Source organism: Dicentrarchus labrax, unplaced genomic scaffold (genome assembly GCF_905237075.1).
Source record: "Dicentrarchus labrax unplaced genomic scaffold, dlabrax2021, whole genome shotgun sequence".
In the NCBI taxonomy this organism is placed as follows: Eukaryota; Metazoa; Chordata; class Actinopteri; family Moronidae; genus Dicentrarchus; species Dicentrarchus labrax.
This window is the reverse complement of record NW_026136723.1, coordinates 17132944-17151718: the sequence shown is the minus strand read 5'-3', so window position 1 is coordinate 17151718 and position 18775 is coordinate 17132944. Positions and strand designations below refer to the sequence as shown.

At 43.0% G+C, this 18775-nt stretch overlaps 2 protein-coding genes across 3 annotated transcripts in view; one reads left to right on the top strand and one right to left on the bottom strand.

Annotated features, from left to right (window-relative positions):
• The window catches only part of jarid2b (jumonji, AT rich interactive domain 2b), a 104427-nt gene that overhangs the window by 40318 nt on the left and 45334 nt on the right, over positions 1-18775 (top strand). Inside the window, exons 2-3 of the mRNA XM_051391387.1 lie at positions 9003-9126; positions 16637-16760. Coding sequence (XP_051247347.1) covers positions 9003-9126; positions 16637-16760 — 248 coding nt within the window. The remainder of the gene's footprint in view (positions 1-9002; positions 9127-16636; positions 16761-18775) is intronic.
• The window catches only part of LOC127358389 (nuclear transport factor 2), a 232593-nt gene that overhangs the window by 170219 nt on the left and 43599 nt on the right, over positions 1-18775 (bottom strand). The window contains exon 1 of one of the 2 annotated variants that reach the window (XM_051391436.1): positions 14374-14384. The exons of the other annotated variant lie outside the window; for it this stretch is intronic. The gene's annotated coding sequence lies outside the window, so the exon portion shown is untranslated. Of the gene's footprint in view, positions 1-14373; positions 14385-18775 lie in introns of those variants that run through there. 2 annotated transcript variants of the gene reach the window in all.

The window sequence follows — 18775 nt, the reverse complement described above, 5'->3', positions numbered from 1 at the left end:
TATTTAGCACACTGTAAAGTACAGTAGTATCTGAAGATGTTTCAGTCATGTAAACAGCCACACTTAGTTGTCAAGTGCTGCCACATTTAAAGGCCAAACCTGGCAAGCTGGCAGCTAAGAAAGCTATAGCCTAGTTTCTGGTAATATATCACTGCTATCATTTGTAATCAACACATTTTATTTATTTATGTTTTTACTTAAATCAAAAGCTGGCATACTCCTCCGAATGCCTACAGTAGTTAGTTCCATGGCCCTATAGTACTGTAAATGCACATAAAACAAGAATCAAAGTGAATTTCCAGTTTGTGAAATAATTGCTTATTTCCTAAAGTCCCAGTTGTCAGTTGTGACCTTGTGGTGGATTAGAGGTCCAAGGGCAGAAGAGTGACCTTGCTTGTAAAGAAAGAAAACATTTCTTAAAGAATTGTCCTTTAGCACTGCTGTAGCCTCAGGCAATTTGCTGAACAAGATATTTATTCATCATGTGAACACGTTTAAATACAGCAAAAATCGAACTTGGCGTCACAGATATTTCTTCCATATTGTGACCTTTTTTCACTGCTCTTAATACATTTGAACAAGTACGGTTACAATTTCACATCAATCTAAGTAAATAAATGTCCTGATGGGACTTTTATTATGTTGTAGCGTCTCCAGAGACCCTCGGCGCCTGGTGTCACGTAGCCTGGATGACTATGAAGGGCACATTCTTTTGGCCATGTGAAATCTAAGGAAATAAACTACTGCTATCGATGTTAGAAGTCATACCTCACACTTTTATGTGTGGAGGAGAGAAGGCTAGAAGTGCAGCTCCGTTAAGAGGGATCAGCAGTCGGGTCTTCCAAGGCCTCCCGGGGGAATAGCAGTGAGGCGCAAAAGCCATTCCCACTGCTACCGTGATGAATGACAGCGTGTCAAGGAGCATCGTCGATCAGAACCCGCGGTCCACATGATCACCGCTAGTTTGCTCGTGTTCGTGTTTAGGAGTGTAGGGAATTGAGTCAAACCTCTGGTCAGCGGCAAGTAGCCAAAGTGAAAATGATATTGTGACAGCGTTGGAGGGTAAGTGTGTTGAATGAAGCTGTTATTATTGAATGGGAGCCATTTGTTAGGCAACCTGTCAGAACACACACACTCATACACACAAGGGTCGCTTAATAGTATATTTCAACACACATTTCCACCATGAGGCCTGTATTTCAGTCTATTGTAAGACCAGACGGAGCCCAGTCCTCTGCCTGAACAGTCAGCACTCTCAACCTGCCAAATTTAACTTGAGAATATGAAGAATTTTCCTCAACTGAGCTCTAAAAACCATGGCAACAGGGCTGTGAAACTCACATGGACACCGCTGTAAAGCTGATATCACGCCGTTACTTTAACATTTCACTTTATGAGAGACACTTAAAATTCCCACTACAACAATTCTACCATCCTGTCTTGACTTTGTGGCACTGAATGAACAGGAGACAGTCGCTTTGCGCTGCAGCTCTTTACGATAATGCTCCTCTGGTGCCGTGTGCCATCATGTACGCACTGAGACCGGAAGCAAAACCCCTTCCAATTTCTGTTAGATAATCCGTCAATACTGCTGTAACAGCGTTCTAGGAATGTGATAAACAAACCAGTTGCACAGATTAGCAAGGGTTTTATACTTTTCCTAACTGTGGGTTTCATTTCCTTTAGACCACAAACTAATACTGTCTGTTTGCTCTTAAGACATCTCTCAAAGTGAATAAAATATTTGGATGAAATCTGGCGAACAGATGGCCCAAGAAATCAATTGATTATATTTTGGTTATTTGGTGGATCTGGGATGTTTGCAGTCAAACAATTGCCGTTTTTTTTGGCATGCTGCATTCATTTGAGAGTAGAAAGGTCAGACAGCTGGGGTCTTCCAACCTGACAGCTACCCAGCTTTTCACACACAGGATCTTCAAAGTGACATTTATTTCGTTCAGTCAAAATAAACTCGGTCACAGTCTGTATTTAAAAGCTCTTTCCGTCACTCCATTGCACTCTCGCTCTCTCTCTCTCTCTCTGTCTCTCGCTCTCTCTCTCTGTGTGCTCTACTTTTTTTTACCAGCCTGATAGCATTTTATGCTCGACAGGGCTGAATGGCGCTGGCAGTCTGTCACTTATGTACGCTCAGATAGGTTCAGACTGTGCGTGCTTGCGTGAGTGTGCAAATGCAGACAGCTGATATGATTGACAGTGCAGACGCAGGAGGTTTGTGTGTGTGTCTTGCGTGTCTGTGACACTGAGCTCAGCGGGAGAGACCATCACGGCCATGCTGCAAACAGAAGGCATTGTTCGGAGGCAGAAACCTTTTTATCTACTGCATATGTCGGTAGAGGGAGAAAAGGTAGAGAGGGAATGTGGTCACACCCAAGCTCTTGCATGTGGACTATTTAAAAATGGCATCCGTCTGCTTTTTTTTAAATACTGCTGTTATAATGTTGTTGCTCAATAGTTCTTCTGCTTATGGAAAATCTGTGGTCATTTACACAAATGCAGGCAGTACCTTAAGACATTGCAGCATTTGTCTCATCTCCTCTCCTGCAGATGGAAATGTTCTGGATCCCTCTACTCTAAATGCTGGGGCTATCCCGGCATGGCTAGTTTAAAGGGAAGGCCCTGTGGCTGCACACACACATACATTCCGATGCAGTGAGCCTGTGGTGTAATGAGGCGATTATATAGGGCCTCTCGTCCCTGGCAACCCCACAACCTCGTTCCATTCGCCTATTCTCTGAGCTCCAAGCTGAGCTAAGCATCCGGTCTACTTGAAGCCATAAGGGACATGGGGACCAGGATGTAGTTAAGATTGGAATGTGAGTTTCTTCGAGCAAACACGTGCTTCGTAGTTGGGGAGTCACCCTGACTTTTGTGACTGCCACGGTTTGTTTGCACATCATGCTGATGTTAGAACTGCTGAAAAGCATTTGCCACATTTTTGTTAGTAGGTGCCACAGTTTTGGGAAACAGTAGCCATCATTTACATTCAAAGCGGCATTTCTAATGAGTCACTCCTTCTCAAACATGCTGCTTAGATGCTCTTAGTTGCATTTGCATCTTTCACTCACCAGATTACTCCATTATTGCGTTGGCATAATTAGGACCGCTTGCTGCCTTGTCTAGGCTTTCTTTAATGCTTTGCAGTTGTTTTTTGTTTCTCCACGGGCTCATAATCAACATGCTGTAAATGTTTTTCTAATCCACAAATGGTTGGTCATGACCCTAAGAAAGGTTACAGTGATATATTTGAGAATTAAATAATTGTTATCGCCGTCATCTGCACCCCTTGTGAACCCTGAGCAGTCTTATCCTTGCAGCCAGTCATCTGGGGCCCATGTGTTGGTGAAAGAGTAAGATGGATCAAGATGTGGAAGGGAGGAGGAGAAAGGAAGAACAAGGGTAGCAGTGGGGTAAAGATTGTCCTGACTACTGGATACAATAACCCAAGCTTTGTTAAAATAACATTTCTCCTCCATCCATCCGTCTATCCCTCCATCTCTCCTCGTCCCTCTTCTAAATGGAAATGTGTGTTAGAATAACAGATTTTGGGCCGGTTTTGTAGAGCAGATCGCAGCTGGCGCGTGGCCCACATTCCTCTGCCATGACATCCACACAGTCGGCAGCAGCACAGCACTATTTTTAGAACAGCTAGTGAGAACATACACACATACACACACACACACACAAATGTACGTATATGCAGATTTACAAGTGTTTGTGAATTCATACTTGCCTAAAGATTTTGTGGTTCTACAAAAGAAAACGTGAGTTTGTTCATACAGTAGTAGTGTTACCTCTGTGTCTATATGGAATTAATACATCAGACAGTTAATTGATGAGTAAAAACTGAAGCACTTACAACCGAGTATTACAAACCTGATTTTTGTCACCTTTTTTTAAATCAGTGCTTTCTATCTCTCCTGTACAATAAGCGCTGGCACGTCTAAGCTGCAGATCTGTGGCTTTCTGTCACACTTGTACACACAGACCCAGAGCCCAACACAGAGGCTCTGTGATGCTCTTAAAGGCACAGTGTGTGTTTTTCACCGAATGGTGTAATAAGCAATTTCACACATTAAAATGGGCACACTGCACGCCCGGCACTCTTCCTCATCTGCCCTGCTTCCCTTGTATCTAATACTACATCCAGGGGCCTTTTTTTCCTAGCATCCACTATTACACACGGCCAATGCCATCCGATTGTTTCCTCATCAACTCTCGGAGTTATTGGATTTGCCTGCTGTAGAGAAAGGGTTGTTGAGTAAGGCTGGGGTTATGAAGTGGAACCAGCTCCACTTTTCATCCAGTTAGATGAACAGATACAGATGCAGTGATGGATTAATCCTGCTCAGACTCTTGACTTCTTGTCATTGGCATGCTGCTATCTTTTTTAACAGTTGCTCAATTCCTGGAATTGTTTTCAAAATTCAGTTTATTTGCTTGTGTTGGTTGTGATTTGTCTGTTTCTGGTAGAACTCTGTCTAGCAGAGATGTTTCTGTGTATTTTTACTGGATCTTTTTTCACTCTAATGAATTTAAGTGTACATATTTTCCATATAATCTTAGTATAATCTCAAATTGCTGGTTAAGAAAGTAATAAACACAAACTCTAGCTCGAGATTACATTATATTTTGAAGCATAAATGTCTTTTTATGCTACATTATAATGTCAGGAAAATTATTTAAATATTACAAGAATTAGAAACTGCTTCTTGGGTGTGTTTTCAGTGATATTATGGATACTTGGATTCAATTTGTTTGAGAAGTTTATTGGGTTAAAATGTTTACAGAAGCCCAGTGGGAAAGGGTATTAGGTTGGTGTACTTCTAAGCACTGTCTGATTTATCGCAGCATGTGTGTCTGACAGAGAGGCAGAGAGAGGAAGCGCAGTATCCCTATGGATGCGTAAAAGGTGTCTGTCTTTGTATTTGTGTGGTTTTTGCAGGTTGGATTATCTGTGTACTCCAAAGGAGTTGGAGGTGTGGTTGCCGGGTGACAGTAAGCACACAGCGTTCCTGACGCATCACTTGGTTACACACACACACACCCAAACACACACGTGCACAGAAAAGGTCCCTGCGCTCATTAGTGGAATTCCACTAGCCTGATGGGAGCTGGTCGGGGTGTAGATGTGTGTGTCAGTGCCAGGTAGCGCTCGGCTGGCATTGCTCTGTGTAAGAGCTGTCTCTAAAGAGCTCTGGCAATACCTCAGAAACACAAACACATATATATGCGCGCGCGCACACACACACACACACACACACACACACACACACACACACACACACACACACACACACACACACAATTAGGTTTTATTGCTTATTTGTGTTTCCCTTCCTCTGTCATGCTACACTTGCCCTCCAGCAGGCAGTGTGAATGTCTTCGGAGAGATTTTGCACGCTACTGCTGTACACCACTTCTTTATTTTACACCTGGAAAAACACACGACACACAGGCACTGAAAATGTGAGTCAAAAAGCAGCCTTGGCCTGAAACAGATGGCAAACTTACCTCTCAGGTCAGACAAATGGTTAACCTGCCGTTGAGCAAAGGTTGTGAAACCCCATTTAACCGATGATCTGAAGTTATGAAGAACTATTAGTGAGGTTTCAAGGTACAGCAGCTGTAATGGAGCAGAGCTTTCACTCTTTTTTTCTTCCCCCCAGCTGATGAAAAGTCAGTCAGCATTTTTTCCCCCCTTTTTTTTTTTCCCAAACCTTGTTGCTATGTGTACACAGCACAGGAAATATCTGTGGCACGCTGCCAATGACTGTGAGGAAGCCAGAGAGAGTGAGAAAAAAAGAAATGCAGATGAACTTTAAGGTCAATTTTTGCAGGGATTTTTTTCCCCTTTCGAAGCAGCTGTGTGTGTTTGTGTATGTGTGTGTCAGGTAGAGATTCCACAGAAGCTGTATATGTAAAGAGTGTTTGTAACCCTGAGATATACTGTCAGTGCTATGTGTGTGTCAGTGTACATTTGGCCTTGTGACACACCAGGAGGGAAAGAGTGCCAGTGAGCTGTCTAGGTAATTGGTGCTTACCTGGCAGGCTTTTGCACACATGCAGACACACACATGCACACATAGAATGGATTAGATGACATTAACTACAGGAGAAAATGGCATAATTGAATACTTTCTGTGTGTGTGTGTGTGTGTGTGTGTGTGTGTGTGTGTGTGTGTGTGTGTGTGTGTGTGTGTGTGTGTGTGTGTGTGTGTGTGTGTGTGTGTGTGTGTGTGTGTGTGTGTGTGTGTGTGTGTGTGTGTGTTCGCGCATGACAGTGTAATGAGGGACTGCGTGCTACACACAAAACACACCCTATCAACCTCTGTCAGAGGCTGCAAACCATCGGTGCACCAAAAGGTCTGCTCGTGTGTGTGTGCACGTACGTATGCCAGCATGCGTACTGTATGCAGGGAGATGTGGCTGTCACCCATCAGCTCCATCATGTGCAGACACTCAGCTTTTAATCTTGTTCTCCAACACCCCCCCCCCTTTAGCTCTGCTGAGGCCTTGTCCCCAAGGCCCCTGAGCAGACCTGGGAAATCAAAACAATCTTCTGCAAAAGATTATTTTTATCTGCTGAAAAGACAAAAAAAAGAAACCCACAAAAGCATGATAAACAGGCTAAATCTTCAGTCTTGTCAATATTGTCAGGAATTATTAAGAGTTGTGAAATGAATCGAGTGAGTGAATGAGGCCATATCAGGTTTGTTCTAATTACAGGAATTTTTCAATTAGAACAGAGATAATAAACCATATTTGCAATAAGTAGTTCTTCACTTGCAACCTTGTCTTTCTTGTTCCACCTGTGGCTTTTAAGTAATCTGAGAAAAATAACAAACACTGCTTTTTGACATCCTGTTGAATTAGACACGATATAATAGTGGTGAATGACAAAAGCGGTTGTAAATATGAGTTAATGCCCAAAACACGATGGAGTGAACTGCACTTTATTTCTAATAAAAACGTATGTCTTGTTCAGAAATGTCATCTTAGTGTAAGGTCATTGTCCTCAACTGTGAAACTTTGAAATACTGTTATAGTTAGCCTTGAGTTGTCTGCATTGATCAGAAGGCAAATTTTGTCCATCATAACATCTCTTGTGTCTTGTGTGAATGGAGTTTATAGACTCAGGGTTGCAGCACTGAAAGAAAGACATTTGTGAGCAGTAGTCATTTCAGTAGCATTTTATTCACCGGCTGTGGGAGGATGCATAATATTAGGATGAGATTAACTTTCTCCCTTTCACATACTCAGACAGTCTGACACACATACACACTCGGTTTCTGTCCTACCCCCAACCGCAGTTGTCTGAATTCCTGCACCTTCAGGTTTTGTTTTTTTTTTTTTTTTTAGTTCGCACTCATTCTTAATGGAATGCTGTGACTGTTATCTTGTTATTACAGCAGCGATAAACCATCTTGGAGTAATTATTTTCGTGTGAGGTAGAGATTTTGAATACGTCCTGCGCTGATGTCATCGTGAAGCCCGACAGCCACTTAGTCGAGCCAACTCAAACGATCTGAGTCAACTGAATCATCAGAACTGCGCTCTCACACTCGGTTACGTTACATTTGACTCAGACTGGAATCCAACCGAAATCAGGCATGTTTTTAATTCAAATAATTAGCATACATTAGTGTTTTTTTTCCCCTCAAACCCTTACAGCTGAGATCCACTCGGCCCATGGCTTGACTAGAGAAAAAGCTATTTCCAGTTTCCATTATTTATTAATACCTCTTTGTTGTTGCTCATGTCCTAATCTCATTTCCTTTAGTCATTAGCGTTGTTCGACATCAAACACAGCTGCTAGAGCAATGAGCGTAGGGGAGAAAGGGGGGAGAGAAGTATGGTTATTGCTGTTGGACACTCACTAAAGACCCTTTTTAACAGTGCTCGTTGCAGTGGAATATTTTTTTTTCTATTGCACTGTTAAAATGCTCAATATGGAGCAATATAGTGTTTTGAATAAATTGCAGCTTTGATGTACTATACATCCTGCTGTCATGGGTTTGTTGCTCCGATTGAAACCGTCTGGGGGGAGGGGGGGAAAGGCCGCGTCTTGGAAAAGGATGTGTCGTTGGTTGTGTGCGTGCGACTTCTGGTGACCTCTTCGACAATAACATCTTCTGTCTCAGCCTCCCTGGGAGAGATTAGCAACACATGAACTCATGGTCCCATGATGCTTTTTTCATTTGCTTCCTACCTATTCATCACCATAACATTCTCCTATGGCATTGTAGTGGGATGCAGTCCTTCGTGCATTCTCATGCTAATGCTATGTTATGCTAATGTCTTGTCATGCTAATGTCACGATATAGCGAGAAATGGCAACCAGAACGATATAAGGAGATTCCCACTTCTACAAAAGCCTTCTTTGTCCGTTTCTCTTCACTAAAGCTGTCATAACTTTTCATGCATTTCCACACTGAATACGACACCATTGTGTTTCCTGTATGTATCGTTGTCATTTTGATATGTGACAAATATATAATATAAAAATCAATGCACACCTTCCTACTACTAAAATGCTAATTGGCTGCAGCTGCTGTCTCTTTATCTTGATGTAAACAAATCATTTTCAAGGCTGTTTTTAGAGTTCTCATAGGGCAAAAAATGTACAGAGTAACTGTGTGGCACCTAATTGGCTGAAGAAGGTGAAAATGGACAGACTGCGCTGGCATTTGCTTGTTAGGTTTTGTCTTTGACATCTCAACACGACCGACCTGGAAGTCACGATTTCATGGGAATGCCACAAAAGTTCAACATAAACAACTGTCCAACTTGCAAACTAGATTTAAAAAAAAAACAATGGTGTGATAATTCAGAACTGTCTTTTACCTAAGTATCAGAAATGTATGCACAGAAACCAAGCATAATGGTTATCAAAGAAGTGGGGAAAGAAACCATACCCACTGTTTCTATCTGTGGCAATAGTTTGTACTGACCTTTTTCTCCTTGTCTGAATGTTTCCACAGGATGACAGTGATGGGATCCCGTGGTCAGAGGAGCGGGTTATGCGAAAGGTGCTTTACCTCTCCCTAAAGGAGTTTAGGAGTGCACAGAAACGGCAGCTGGATGACGGAACCACAAACTCCAATGGTAAGTTCATATATATTTGTAGCTATCCACTTGACCACAGTGTGATAGTTAATTAATAGTGGTAATTTAGTGTATTCAAGGCCACATGATGAATAACAGAAAATGAAGCATACAGTACCAGTTCAAACCACTGGAATACAATAATTGTAACAAACATTAGTGTTAAATTCTGCCTGAAGTTAAGACTGATGCCAGATCTGTGAACATACAATAAAATTGCAGGCCAGTTAAAGTTTATTTGAATTATTTCCTAAAAGGAGTTTAGATTGAAAGTGTGATACATTATTTGTCACTCATCCAGTAATCTTTATTTAGCTGAAATGAGGTCTTTGCATAGAGTTACATTTTAAATGAAATAAAATTAATTGCGTCTCTCACAGTGCACCGTAAACAGTCCTGCACCGATTAAAGGATATCTTGAAATGTAGCAATTTGACATGTTGAAAACTTTCACTTTGATTTGACGAAATGAAAAAAAGCAAAGAAACGGCTGCACTTGCATTTTGTGGAGTTAAATGTCAGAGTTGCCAATTTCGTCTGGCTTGCTGACATTAGCGTCTCAGTCTAGCTCCTCATTCCTTTAATTGCAGGCGACAGTTTTATTAGTCTGTTTGTATGTGAAGTCTAAGCATGTTTCCTTTGACGACGGAACCCGATTTGACTTAAAAAGGAGAGAATCTGATGGGACCAGATGATCAAGGACTCTCATTTGCCGTTTGTTGTGGGGCAGTGGGCAGCAAGCTGCAGTCTTTCTCTTTGCTGGTTCGGTGTCACATCCTCAAAGGAACCCTTGAACTGAAAGTTTTTCCCCATTTATTTTCAAATGTTGTTTATGCATCAAACAGAGGCACTCTGATGAGGTCCTCCACAGTGCAACACTCAAGAAAAACGTGTGTAAAAGTGTTGTTAATCTCTTTCAGGTTGGACATTTACACTAACCCTTGTGTCCAGACGCATTAAAAACATGGACCAATAGAAGCCCTGACATGAATTAATACATGAAGTTGCTTAGTTAGACAGAAATCCAATTCCAGGTGGAAGCCCGCTGTGGTAACAGTTGAGGGATTTTGCTGTTGTGCCGTGTAAACCTGAAACAACACAAGGAAGAGTGAGAGCACAGGGGGATGAACGGCTTGTTTTGAACCAAGCTGCCACCATGTCTTTGTTTGACACTGGTGCTCCCACACAAAAAAAGCCCTCAGCCAGCCAACAGCGGAGATTTGAACTTCACACGTGCCTCAGAAGCTATTCTCAGCTGACATTAACACAACCCAGACACCGAAAGAAAGGAAAGTCATCCAGCCATCCAAGCTAGGCAGAAAGGGGAGACAGGCAGACAGACAGACTGGAGGGAAGTCTCTTTTGAAATATAGCTTATCTTTTATAACTAGCGTTTTTTTCCCGTCCTTATTTTTCTCATGTTTTCTTTATTATATATTTTTCCACACCTTCATTTCTTCTCTCTACGTCTGTGCCGAGTGCCCCCTCCCCTCCCTGTAGCTAGTGTATCTCTGTGTGTCTGTCTGGCATCTCATAGCTGCCACTCCAGAGCTCCTCAGGGCCTTTTAAGCCGCCGCGGGTAGCTGACCTTATCGCCTGAATAAAAATGACTCATTAGAAAGCGTCGGCGGCCCGTCGTGCCGGGGGTAACGACAGCAGCCCGCGCTGACACAAAAGGGAGCCGGGCTGAATAGACGGGCCCTGCTGTTTTAGAGCACCGTGGGTTAGCAGGGCTTTGGAGGGTTGTACAAGCGGCACAGTGTCCCGTCTCGCATAGACGTTGTGGTGAAACTGTCAGCCATTTTGGAAGATCACACTCAGCGTGCGCTACATCCTGAATGGGCAGCCCCTGCTGTTTTAGAGGACTGTGGGTTAGAGAGTCTGGGCTTATGTTGGAGCCAGACATGTGCCACAGTTTTCAGTATCACACAGGCATTATTGTGAAACTATCAGCCATTTTGGAGAGAGCCAGACCATGCATGTACATGGTCATTAAATATGTCACGGATAGAGCTGGAGAAGATGACGGATTAGAGATAACTGTCATATCTAAATCATTAGTCGGTTAATTACTTGACTGTCAGAAAATTAATATGGCAAATTTTAATAATTATATAATTACGTGAGCAAATACATTGGCTCCAGCTTCGTAAACGTTAGAAGCAATGCATTTCTCTTTTTGACATCACAAATTTAATAATTTTGAGTTTCGGAGTGTTTGTTGGACACAATAGCCAGTTTTAAGGCATCCCTTGGGCTCTGAGAAATTGTGATGGGCATTATTTAGTATTTTCTAATTAAATGTTTTGCTATTTAACAGTGTGAAAGAATGGCTGCAACTAACAATTATTTTCATTATCAGTTATTCTGTTGATTATTTTCTGAACTATTCAGTGAATCGTTTGTTCAACAGAATGTCACAAAATGGTGAAAAGTGCTCATTTTAAGATTACAAGGTTATGTCTAGAAATATCTTTTTTGTAAGACTAAGGATTGTTGTTGTTTTTCTTGTTACCCTAGAGAATAAGTCGTTTTTATCTACGGGGGAATGGGAAGGTGTCGTCTGACTGAGGGAGGGTACAGCAATAGCTGGCTGTAAAAAAAACAAAAAAGGATTTGTCCCCCTCTTCAGGCATCCGTCTCCCATCTCTCTCTTCCCACATACCTCCATCCATCCCAAATCTCTCCTCCCTCCTCCTCCTTTCTTACTCACTGTGTGGCAGCAGTGGCTATCTGTTTTAAAGGGGGTGTGGCAGTCAGTCAGTCACTGTGTGTGTGTGTGTGTGTGTGTGTGTGTGTGTGTGTGTGTGTGTGTGTGTGTGTGTGTGTGTGTGTGTGTGTGTGTGTGTGTCCATCTCCCCACCCACCCAGCCTTCTCCCTGCCCATAGCCAGCAATTATGCCATCTCCCCAGCCACTTTACCTCTCACTGTTGGCAGCCGTCCATCTCTGTGTCCATCACACTTCCTGCTTCTACCGCTCGCTGCCTGCATTATTTAACAAATGACATTATGCCCTTCTGTGTCCCGGCTTCCGCTTGTTCACCCCCTCACCGTTCTCCCGCTCCATCACGGCCACATTCTTCCTCTTCCTCTCCTTTTCTCCCTATCTCCCTCCATCCGACTGTCCTTCCGGTTGTCTCTCCCCGGATGCAGGGTTTCATTACACATCAATAGGACTCTGGTTACTGCCTTCTCCGCAAGCTCCTGTCTCCTCTCTCCCTCCCGCTGCTCAATCTCCTCGATTATGTATCACCACGCCCCCACCCTCCTCACCATAGCCTCTTTCTCCCCTCCTGTTCCCTCCATCCATCTCTCTCTTCCTTTTTCTCACCATCTCCCTCTTTTCCGCTTTGTCCTTCCTGTCCTCTGCCCCCATCTGTCTTAACTATCCACAGTATCTGTCACCCAAACCCTCCCCCCCTCTTTTTCCATTCTTCCTCCATGGCCACCGTCCTTTCCTTTCCCTCTGTCCTGTTTCCCACCCTAATCTCTCCCGTTCTCCGTAACGTTGAAGCTGCATCTTCTTCCTGTACCTCCCTGCCTCGCAATCTCCCTCCGCTATACTCGTCTGTACCTCTCCTCTCTCCATCCTTTCCTTTCCTCCCTCTCCATTTCCCTGAGTGCTATTGATGGAGGAGCTGGCTGCTGGCCAAAAACCAGGAGGGGCTGAAGAGAGGGCTCCCTGTTTGCCCATTTCTCTGACTGTCCTCTCTCTTTCTCTTCCTGTCTGTCTGCTCTCTTCCTGTTGCTCCTACCCATTTTTATACAAGCCGTCCCCTTTCCTTCACCACTCACTCTGCTGTCACTCTGCTGTCCGTCTGTATTTCCCATGCCGCCAGCCCCCTTACATGGCCAGAGTGGCAGCCGTGGCAGCTAAAACACTGTGTGGGCCCTCTATTTTCTCTCTGGAATACCAGCAGATCCAGCAGGGAAGGATAGAAGGTGGGGACAAAAAGAGATCACAGTAGCCTAAAGACAGAGAGTTTAGGTATAAAATCTATTCTGTCCTCACATGCTCTTTGTACAAAACAGCTCAAGCCATTACAGTACCCCATCCCTCCCTTTGATGCTTTAGATTTACAGCCTTGAACGGCACAAAGCAGATGCCATGTTTCTGAACTGCACATTGTTGTGCATGCTTTTGTTCTGGCTTGTGGTAAATGTCATGCAATGTTGTTAGGTTCAATTTTGGAATGAAGGGCAATATATTTGGGGCTATTTGAAATCCTCTTGCCTGGCAGTCAGTTTTAGTATCTGCTTTTACTCCGAAAAACGCCTGGGAATGGCTACTATGGGGAGTTTCCCAAAAATAAAATTACCCATTGTTTCTTTTTATATTATCCCACATTTTTAATTACATACAGGCTCAGAGGATTACTTGAACAAAGGGCATGAAATAGAATTTTAGTGCTCTTGTTTACAAGAAGAAAGGGAGATTAAAGTGTTTTAAAACATTAGAATTTTAACTGTAAATTGTACAGAATTGTTCATTTATGAGAAGGAAGTCAAAAGACAGATTACCACCATATATCTGCAAACCTAGAAGCAAGTAAGCATTTTATCATAGCTATATTCACAGCCCTAATATGGTTTCCTGTCTGTTATGGCAATGCACTGATTTTCACATTAAGTCGGTGTTTGTAAGTGTAATCAAAAACCTATAAGGGCACTCTCTGCCCCTACAATGATCTTTTCTTATGGCATGACTACTCTGCCATAGTTCCACTACCATTACTGCGGCTCACACTAATAGGCTCCTCTCAGCCCTGTGATATGCCATGTTACGCTATGTACCTCTGTTCACTCCCTCGTGCTCTCTTGAGACTTTGAGGTGAACATAGTGGGCGATGGGCTTAGTTAAGCACGCATAGCGCGCGTCTGATTAGAACCCCCAGCTATTGGGATGGCACACCAGAATATCCCTCCACCGCCCCATCCCATTTCTATTTCCTGTCACAGGCCTCTACCAGCATCGGGAGCCCGAGTTTAAGCACCAGTCTTTGGCTCCCTGCCCGTGTGCCACGCTCGCCCATCCCCAGCCCTCTGCCTTCCCAAGATTCCCAGCTCTGCCTCTCAGACGGGTGTTCATGTGCAACCAGCATATGTCAAACAAGTCTTTGGAGGAATAGGGGGGATAGATTGAGTGAGGGGGCAGAGAGAAGGGCCTTTGCCTGTTTGTTTGTGTTCTGTGGGGACATTATCTGTCAATCATTTTCTGAGAACAATTAGAGTCAATGAGCTATTTCTTTTTTTTTTTTTTCAAGCTGTGATAAGACTCTTTGTAGTTCCTCAATTATCACTTTTCAGTTCCCCCAAATTATTATTTTTCACAAATAAAGTACTGAAAAGTGTCGGAATCTGTCTCAATCTTTGGAATTTATCCTTAAAAAGTGTATAAAATCATTCACAAATGCAGCTTAATTTAATTATCTGTTGATATGAAGTTTTTTTTTTTTTCATTTTGAATTCTACTTTAGCTTGAAAGAAGAAACTTCAAAGGGCTCTTAAGTGAAACTTGATTGATGAAAGGCACACGGATATAAGCCCTTCGTGCTAACCATGACATTGTTAAGCAGTGATTCACCCCTGCCCTATAGACTTAGAGGCTCTCCAATGCCAACATAAAGCATTGACAGCAGTGCAATGGCCTTACTCATCACTCCGGCGCTTGTTAACTCTCCACCGCAACGATGTGTGTTCCAATGACTGACCTCCACTTTCAGGTACTGACCTGCCCTGCGTGTGGGAGAAAAAAAACGACCGCCAGTGTGTCTATGCAATAATGAGAATGTGTGTGACTGCGTGTGTGCTCATTCAGCCCAAAGCGCATTTATCTCAGTTAAATCATACGTTTGAAAACTCCTTTTACCTGCTTTACAATTGCTCATCTTCATCCTGTCTCCTACACTGTCATTTGATCTTACTACTCCCCTCCCCGTCCCATCTTCCTCAGATGACACAATGCCTGGGCTTGTTCGACAGTAGCCTCCTCGCTAACAGGATATCATTCAAGTTGCCACTTATCCTAACCCGTGCTCCACTGTCGTTATTATCTTAATTTATTTTCCCTCTTGACACCCACTATTAGGAGTTTGCGGTGCAGGGTGAGTGACACATCCCTGCAAAGCATCAGTCAAATGGAATTTCACTGGGTGTGCAAGGAAGGCAATGAGAAAGTGACATACCTGGTGAAAGGTGAAAGAAAGGGTTTATGACAGCAGCGTTTCTAGTTAAACAAACCACCGGGAGCTTGAATGTTCAGTGAGTCATCAGTTTTTTGTGTAATGTGAACGTGAATAATTTAACAACCTGCCATACCGAAGTTCAGTCAGGCATGAATACCTGTCAAAACGTGTCAAAACGGGTAAAATGTGATTAATTATTGTTAGTGTCAAGTGTTTGATGCTGCGTTGCTTACTCACTGATATGAATCTTCAGCTTTCAGCTCCGCAAAGTGATATTTCAGCTGGCAAGAGCAGCGCAGTTTTAACCATGCGATTGCCCCTCTGTCTCCAGTCGGTCTCCTTGGCAGCTCCCGCATTTTTTTTTAATAACTCGTGAAAAGCTTTGAACTCCCCCCCAGTTGTTTCCCCAATAAGTTTGGTCGTTCGCACGCCATTGTTGAATCAGATGGGCTGTGTGACAGGTTCCAAGAATTGCCAGAACTGCCCATGAGGAAATCAAGCCTTGTGATATCTATTTAATTTGGTTGTCTCCCTTAATTACCACTGACTTCCACTCCTCTGTTTGACCTAATTTGAATTCTCACTGCCTGTTGTTCCTTTTGATTTAAGAATCTGTCTGGGGGCTTATTTTGTTTGTCTGAGTTGCTTGCTAAATATTTAATTAGGGCTCTGTCAATTGGGCTCACTAAGAATGTCAGGTCCAGCAATATCAGTTCACTTCTCTCGCTGCCTCAGGCTTTAAAATAAAAAAAAATCCTTTGTCAAAGGGCACACATCACGCACGTCAGCAGAGAACAGCAGTTGCAATCGACAAGGGAAAATGTGGACAGAAATATGAATAAGTAACTCGCTCCTCACTCCAACGCTAACCCTCATGATGCTGCAAAAGCTATGGTCATATGTGATGTGAAGGACTGTGTGTGAGTTTCAGTCACATTCGCTTGCATAGACGAAGTGTTACTATTTTTGCACTGACTGCAGATGCTTCCTGCTCAGAATATCAGCGTGTTTGTACAGTCTAGATGCTTGAATAATTTGTGTCCTCCCTGTATTTATCTCTCTCTTTCTGTCCTTTTGTTTTCCATGTTCTGTACGCTCAGATAAAGCAGACACACAATAATCTTATCAAAAGAAGCCCTCTCCACTGCATCAAATGAAAAACAGAAGCTTTATTAACACTGTCAGATGAAAACAATGTTTGTTTCCTAAAGAGCTATATTTTTGTATGCAATATTAATCCCTTGGGATGATAAAATATCCAAAGAGGAGCATGGCAGATTTCTGGAGTTGGTCAGTAAAATGTATTTGATGCTTCTCTCCTCAGGTTCCCTAGCCAATGGGCAGCTGAATGGCTCGGGGTCAAAGGGCAGCCACAAAGAAGATGGGTCCTTGCGCTCTCAGAGCCTGGACGGCAGCAAGTACGGCGAGGACGGTCCTGCAAAGAAGAGGTGAGGGGTGTGTGTGTGTGGGTGTGTGTGTGTGGGTGTGGGTGTGTGGGTGTGTGGGTGTGTGTTTATGTATGGGTGTGTGTGTTTATGTGTCTGTAATCCTGTTTGTGAGCTTTATAGAGCTATGAATCTTGTACTGCGTGGAGATCTATGAGCCTGTTGGTGTCTGTATACGTGAACACATATCAAAGGCTGCTGCTGTTGCTGCTGATACTGCGAGTGTGTGAGGTTGCGAGTGTGATGAGAAACTTTGCGCACGTTACCAACTGTAATTGTAGCTTAGTTGTGATGAATTTCCTGAGCTTTGAGGGTTAAGAGGCGGCCAAGTGATAGCAGCGGCTTTCAAGTTCTCTCTACTGTTTTACACACACATGTTTTATCTTTCTCTTTTTTCTCATTTGCTCTTTGGGTAATTAATTCTCTCTGTCACCCAGTACTACTCTCGCACCCTCTCTAACAACGTCCCCCAGCAAAATCAATTCAAAATGTTTCAGAGCTACGTTGTCCATTGGATTGATTTATAAACTTAGTGTATGCACTCTCTTTGTCATTTCTTTCTCTTCCCTCTTCTGGACAAGAGCAAGTTGGCCATTAGTTCTGTAATAGAAGATGACAGTCAACAGAGAAGTGTAAATAGTGCCACCCTGTAAAGGCCGCCAAGGTCTTTTAATGAGCACGCCCCCTCATCTTTTAACGCAAATGCCATTTCAGTCATTTATAATTAGCCACTTAAATGAATGTTGCTAGCATTTCCAAATTAATCATTAAAAAAATTGAAGTTTTTGCATTCAACAATGAGCTGTTAATTTCCGGCCGGCATCATTTTTAAAAAGAAGGCATTCATATCACGAGTGAATTATTGAAATGGGTTTTCATCTGTTTAATAAAAAGAAATTGTAATTTTCAGAGAGATTGGTGCACAACACTGCTCTCTCTCTCTCTCTCTCTCTCTCTCTCTCTCTCTCTCTCTCTCTCTCTCTCTCAGACAAATGTTCTTGGAAAATGGAATAAAGGATTGTTGGAAAATGTGATGCTTCTAATGCATTCAGCATGAAGCAGGTTTTGAAATCACAAGCTGGAAAATATGATTTACAAATAATCACGCTCTATAGAGTGTACAGCAGATTAAAATGGCTGGTGTGATGCTTTTCCCTCTGCCACAAAACCCACATGCACATGCACGCATAATACAGTACACAATGCACTGACATTCATGCCTATATTTTTGTGTTGCAAACCATAAATGTTTTTCTTATATTCTGTTTTTATCCACCCACCACCTCCACTTTTTATTCTATCTTCTGTAGGTGGTGTGTGTGTGTGTGTGTGTGTGTGTGTGTGTGTGTGTGTGTGTGTGTGTGTGTGTGTGTGTGTGTGTGTGTGTGTGTGTGTGTGTGTGTGTGTGTGTGTGTGTGTGTGTGTGTGTGTGTGTGTGTGTGTGTGTGTGTGTGTGTGTGTGTGTGTGTGTGTGGCGAGCATGGGTGATGCCTGTTTGTAAGTGCTGTTTTGTTCTGCCGCAGGTCTGACACGCACACGCACACACATTGACAGGGCATCAAAGCATCAGTGTAAAGCTAGGGGCGGAGTCTGGGGGCCGGACAGCAGCAGATGTCCTTCTGTAATGAGCAGCCCATACAGGCTCCATTCACTGCGTGTCAAGCACCTGCCTAAGTCCTCCTAGCTGTCATTCGATACTGTAACCTCTAAATCTGAGCTCGGTCATTACAAGCTTTCATCTACCTGGCTTTGAAACAGAGGAGCAACTGATAAGAAATTAAGTTTTTCAGAAGGCTGTTCCAGAGATGTAAAATATCTCATAGACTTGAATTTAGAGGAATGAAAATGTTCTTTTTCTGCAAGTAGTAGGAAAATAAATTCTGCTAACAGGTGATCTTGAAGTCAGTCAGGATAAATGAGGTTAGATTGTACACATGAGAGAATAATCGCAGTGGGGACTGTCTGACTGACAACAACAGAGAATGATGAATTGAAACCAAGTGACCCTGCAGCTTATA